Here is a 6707-nt window from a genome sequence, read left to right on the forward strand (position 1 = left end):
AAATTCGAACCAAGCTCGACTCGTGAGAAAAAAAAGTTTGATCGTAAAAGTAGAAATCCGCTCGATTTACGGAGACGTTTGGATTCGCAACTCATCTTAGCTCATCTCAACTCATCTCACTACTATTCAGCAACTTTAACTCACAAATCTCACTACTATTCATAACTCATCTCATTACTATTCACAATACATCTCAACTCATCTCAAGTCATCTCAAATCATCTTCGAATCCAAACGTCTCCTAAATGATACATACTCGATTAAACTTAACTCGACTTAGTTAAGACTCGTTAAATCCCGCTCATTTATGCCCAACTTGAATCATTAGCTTGACTCGAATAAGCTCGTCCATAAATCATTGAATATATATGTATAATTTATTCTAATATATTAATATTCTTATATATATACATATATATATATATATGCTTTCATGCATATTAAATTTAATAATATAAGTATAGTAACCTTTATAATTAAACATGTAGCATGTAATCAAGTTTCTGATGCCTAATCATTTATGTCTATATATTGAATATAGTCCATAACTATATGTTAGTTAATTAAGTACTTAAATAATTAAATTAGAGTAGTTATGTGATACCCCGTATGATATGGATAAGGGTAGGTGGTGTATGGGTTCTCACATTGCTTGGGAATGAGAAGTTATTGCTCTTTATAAGGTTCCAATGGAGCTCCAATTGTATCATTGACTAGTCATTTTGGAGTATAGGCCAAGTGGTTTGGGCCTTCCATTGGGGCGTTACAAATGGTATCAGAGATTATCTCAACCAGAAATGTGAGACTTGAGCCATGCCATCTACAATGGACAGGTCCGACGAGGACGTCGGGAATTTAAGGGGGGTAGATTGTGATACCCCATATGATATGGATAAGGGTAGGTGGTATATGGGATCTCACATTGCTTGAGAATGAGAAATTCTTGCTCTTTATAAGGTTTCAATGGGACTCCAATTGTATCATTGACTAGTCCTTTTGAAGTATAGGCTAAATGGTTTGAGTTTTCCATTGAGGCGTTACAAGTTATTTTATAATATGTATAATATTTACTATTTAGGACTTAGTTGTTTCAAATTCTACAAGGTATGAACCATATAAAAAAATTATTCATAAAAATTATTATAATCTTATAATTCAATATAAGGTTTATACATTAGTTTGTAAAAGTTTCATTAAATTTAATAGGTTTCTTGTAATTTAGTATTTTTAATTATTCAAATCATTCAAAAATAAATAAATAAATATTTAAAAAAGTACAAATAAAACTTTAGTTATAACTCGACTCATTTTAGGCTCGTTTAAAAGCACTGACAAATATCGATAAATAACTAGACTTGGCTAGAGCTCATGTTTGATCAGCTCAGCCTCGGTGCTAGCTCCTGCTCCAACTCGAGTTATTTATATCCAGCTCAACTCGAAAACCCAAAAAATAATAAAAGTGTGAAAATCATATAAATTAAGAAAACTTTATAATTTAAGAATGGCAATATTTTTTCATACTTTTGTGAAAACATTTCTGTGGATTAGATATTTCTTAAAACTAAAATAAATAAACCACATAATGTCATATCCAATGTAGAGAAATAAATTTATCTGTTAAGAAAAAGCTAGCACATCAAAAATATATGAAAAATGATACTGGGCTCTCTCAGACTTACTATTCGGATATATATATATATATATATATATATATATATATTAACAGTTGAGAAAGTAACTATTAATAAAGTTGTATTATTAAGATGTTAAAAAAATATTTAAAAAAAATAAAAGAAAAATCAAGTTCAGCATGCTGGGCGCCTACATTATCCAAAATAAATTATCAAAACTCAACAGGGACGTAAGAGTAATTTCGACAGTTGAGGAAAACACGTTCTTTTTTGCTTTTTTTTTTTTTTTTTTAGAGTGACGTGAAAAGAACAAAAAAAAAAAAAACGTGGACATAAACAAACAAGTCAGTTTGCACAGGACTTTCCCTTATCCGAGTGAAGGTTTCTGGATTCGTCTAGAGATATCAAATACCTTCTAGTTCCTCGATGTATTTTCCAGAAACCTACACGCCTCCCTTGTATATATACACGAACCCCATATCTCATGCTCTCATCAAATTCCCTTTGCTTCATTCAATATACAGTTTCTCGTCCAGGAAACTCTCAAGAAAAAACGATAAAAATGTCTCAAGCCGTCTCGAATTTGAGCCTCTCTCTGCCTCTGCCATTTAGAAAGGCCGGTAATTCTTCAAAGCCTCCATGCCCAGCTCTCCCACACTTGTTCAAACCAATTGGCGGCAGAGGTCCGAGTCCAAACGGTATCAGGGCCATCGCAGGGGAGACCAGAGACAACCTCGACCACTTGCAGAGGGCCAACAAACCCCAACAATCCAACCCCAAGAAGCGAGCTGCCCCAGTTGCACCCATAGGTAAAGTGCTCGACTCCAAACTATCTCATCTTTAAGCCTTTCTTTAATAAATTCTTGCTATTTTTGTTTGGTTCTTGGGTACTGAAATTATGGGTTGTGTGCGCGCGCGCGCGCTGTGCAGGGTTGTGGGACCGCTTTCCAACGGCAAGAACGATGCAGCAAATGATGGAGACGATGGACAGGATGATGGAGGATCCGTTTACATACTCGGGTGGGTGGCCCGAGCCGTTGCCGAGCGGTAGAGGAGGGTACAGCAGGGGAAGGACGCCATGGGAGATAAAAGAAGGTGAGAGTGAGTACAAGATGAGGTTTGACATGCCTGGGATGACCAAGGAGGATGTGAAGGTGTGGGTGGAGGAGAAAATGCTGATCGTAAAGGCTGAGAAGGTGCCCAAGAAGCAGCAGGCCGAACGTCAGGAAAATGGAGAGGAAGAAGACCAGGATTGGTCTGCCAAGAGCTACGGCAGGTATAGCAGTAGGATTGCTTTGCCGGAAAATATTCAGTTCGAGAAGATTAAGGCGGAGGTGAAAGATGGGGTTTTGTACATAACTATTCCTAAGGCGAGCAGCCCTGGGAAAGTTTTGGACATCAATGTTCAATGACAAGTCTCTTTTGTAGCAAATCACTTTCGAAGTTTTTGGTGTAATTTAAAGAGAATAGATTGTAATTTGCAAGTTTAAGTGGAATTAGTAGTTATGATTTTGGGTGCTCTTTTGAGTTGAGCAGATTTGCATTACGTTTGTCAAAGTAATCAATCGTGTAAGAATATGACGAATTGGCAACAATCTCTTGCATATTTGGGGAGTTGAGCAAAAATGGGGAAATAATGTCATTTTCAATCAAATTGGGCCTTTGAACTAGAATTAACCAAAAACAAAGGCAACATTTTATAGAGAGAGTAGCTACTCCAAGGATGTTTACGCACTCCAATCTCATTTTACTGTTTCTGGGTCGTCTAAAGTGGATCTTTATGAAACGGATTTTGGGTTGGGAAGACTCAAGAAAGTAAAGTAGATGAGATCTCAATTGATTTTTAAGGGAGCCATTTCACTCACTCAGAGTAGGGAATGATGTGCGGAGGGTGGCGTTGAGGACATCAGCTTTCAGGTGCATAAAAGCTCAAATGGATGCCTTTATCAAAATCATTTCTATCGAAAAATTTAAATTAGAAATTTTGGTATATATATATATATAAATATACATTTATATATAAATTATATATTAAAAGAATAGTTTATATATAAATATATTTATATATATAAATTATAAATAATCTGAGTTGAATTGAAAATTTAAAAATCAGCTTACAGTGCAAAAAAAATAAAAAATCAAAATTAAAATCAAAATTCGTTAAATTGGTCAATACCATTGAAATTCTAACCGATATAAAATAAAAATAGTTTATTTTAAAAAAAAATAAGTTATTTTTTTTATTTAGGCTATGTTTGGCTATCAAGGTATTCTCCATACTTTTCAAATATTCTCGTAATTTTGAAAATATTTTACATGTCAAAAAGATTCACAAATTCACTTCAATCTATATTCATAACTATTCAAAAATATTTTATAATACTTATCACTATTATATATAAATAAAAAATAAAATCACTATAATATATAAATAAAAATATTTATCACTATATAAAAAATAAAATCACTATAATATTTATCACTATTAAATATAAATAAAAATAAAATTATTATAATATATAAATAAAAAATAAAATCACTAAAATATATAAATAAAAATATTTATCACTATATAAAAAATAAAATCACTATAATATTTATCACTATTAAATATAAATAAAAATAAAATTATTATAATATATAAATAAAAAATAAAATCGCTATAATATATAAATAAAAAATAAAATACTATAATATTTATCACTATTAAATATAAATAAAAAATAAAATCATTATAATATATAAATAAAAAATAAAATCACTATAATATATAAATAAAAAATAAAATTATTATAATATTTATCTCTATTATATATAAATAAAAAATAAAATCACTAAAATATATAAATAAAAAATAAAATACTATAATATATAAATAAAAAATAAAATCACTATAATATATAAATAAAAAATATTTATCACTATTATATATAAATAAAAAATAAAATCGCTATAATATATAAATAAAAAATAAAATCAGTATAATATTTATCACTATTATATATAAATTAAAAATAAAATCATTATGATATTTATCATTATTATATATAAATAAAAAATAAAATCACTATAATATTTATTAATATTAAAAAATCACTATAATAAAATCACTTTAATATTTATTATTAAAAATAAAATCACTATAATATTTATGGGACTTATACCTTTTTCAACTACCTATCTAAAAGTCAACCACTTAACATATTTCACACATCTAAATAACTCAAAATATTCTCAATGAGACTCACAAACTCACTCCAATTTCTACTCATAACTATTCACAAATATTCTCAACACTTCTCAAATATTCTCACTACCCAAACATATCCTTAATTGATTGGTGTCTTTTTTCAAAAAAAAAAAAAAAAAGAAAATTGATAGGTGTCGAGCATTGATGCTGATGTGACATTTTTAATAATTTATTGATGAATTTTTTTAGGTTGAAAACTGGTAGGATTTCGGTCCAAAATGTTTTCTTAGGGAATGATATCGATGGAAATCGGCTGATGAAGGGGATACAACCAGTTGGGATAGTTTCAGTCGACTACCATTGGTTTATCGGTATTTTTGTCAATTTACACATTAGATTAACCCATCAAATAATTTTACAACAAAGTTATTAGAAAAATTAAAATAATCCTATCAACAAACCTCACAAGAAATATCACAATATAATCATTCTAAGAATCTCATCAACAAGTCTCAAATGCATCGAAAATGAGAGAACTTGAAACGGCACAAATGGATGGAGGAAGAGAGGAACGGTAATGGGAATTAAAGTGAGTCTGTCTATACTTAAAGATCCTTTGTATGTTCTAGATAGGTTAATTACAAAATCAAGAGCTAAGAAGATCAAGGAATCAATGCAAGGATTAGTGCAATCTACTTGAGACGAGTCTAGCAAGAGTCAAATATTTAAGATGGGCTTGAAAGAAGGAGATTCATTGATCATCTACGTGATACAAGTTATGGAAGAGTGCAACATAAATTAGGACATATTACTATGATTATATGATTGAAGGCCTTGGACTTGTTTATTAAATTTAAAGGGGCTTATTTTATTAATTATAAGAATTAGTCTAGAATAATTAAGTTTGAGGATGCTCGGCTCACATATGTCTTATTTCTTATGAACTAGGTTTTTTGAGAAGGCCTTGTATTTTGACCAACGACTTATTTGAAAAGTTACGTTTTAGGAATTAGGGTTTAAAGAAGTACTGTAGCGAGTTACTGTAGCTGCGTCATTATTCACTCAAGTGCATTTTTGGAAGATGAGGATTTATTTTGGCTAGGATTTGATTAGGTTTTGCTTTAAATACTCTTTGTAGCCTCATCTCAAGAAGTTTATGAAATTTGATGAATTTATTCATTGTGAGTTGAGTTTTACTCCTCTTATTCTTGATTGAACTTTTGAACTTATCAAATGTAAATCACAATCTCTGTGGCATTCCTCCTTGTAATTTGGGTTCTTCAGACATGTTCTTCAACGAGTCTAGATTTTAATATAATCTATGTTCTTGAAACGAGTTCTCATCAGATCTAGATTTTCCATCCATTGACTTGATTTTAACTTTATTGGGTAAGTTTTCGAATTGATTGTGGGTTCAAGAGATTTCATTCTCGCGGGTTCATATTATTTTATATTCAGAATAAGGTTTTCAATCAGGTCTAATTCTATCTTTTAAGTTCTTGCATCTTTAAATTTAATTTTAGGGCTACATTGTTATAGGGTTGTAAAAAAAATGCAGAAACAAAAAGTAGGCTGTTGAAATTCTTAGGGTTTTGGGTTTGGCTGAAATTTGCATCACTTAAAGTTTCAAAATTCTAGATTTTAATGCATCTCTAAGTTTGTCAATTGCTTGGAGTGTCGTTCTATTGTATTCTCTTCTATTTCGTTATCAATTCTTGTATACTTGATTTTAATTGCTTGATTTTCACAATTGAATATTGTTGTTTGTGATTATAATTAGAGAAGAAAAAGGAAAAGAAAAAAAAAATTCAAACAAAAATTTAAAAAAAAAATGCAGAAATAAAAAGTAGGTTGCCAAAATTCTTAGAATTTTGAGTTTGGCTGAA

General features: G+C 30.2%; 1 protein-coding gene across 1 annotated transcript; it reads left to right on the plus strand.

Annotated features, from left to right (window-relative positions):
• Positions 1-2000: 2000 nt before the first annotated feature.
• On the plus strand, positions 2001-3226 carry LOC109014840 (small heat shock protein, chloroplastic-like). The gene is made up of 2 exons (XM_035683973.1): positions 2001-2440; positions 2562-3226. The coding sequence occupies exons 1-2, from the start codon at positions 2116-2118 to the stop codon at positions 3041-3043; spliced, it is 807 nt and encodes a 268-aa protein (XP_035539866.1). The 5' UTR covers positions 2001-2115; the 3' UTR covers positions 3044-3226.
• The last annotated feature ends 3481 nt before the right edge of the window (positions 3227-6707 follow it).

The sequence above is a fragment of the Juglans regia genome, chromosome 13 (genome assembly GCF_001411555.2).
Source record: "Juglans regia cultivar Chandler chromosome 13, Walnut 2.0, whole genome shotgun sequence".
NCBI classification, from domain to species: domain Eukaryota; kingdom Viridiplantae; phylum Streptophyta; class Magnoliopsida; order Fagales; family Juglandaceae; genus Juglans; species Juglans regia.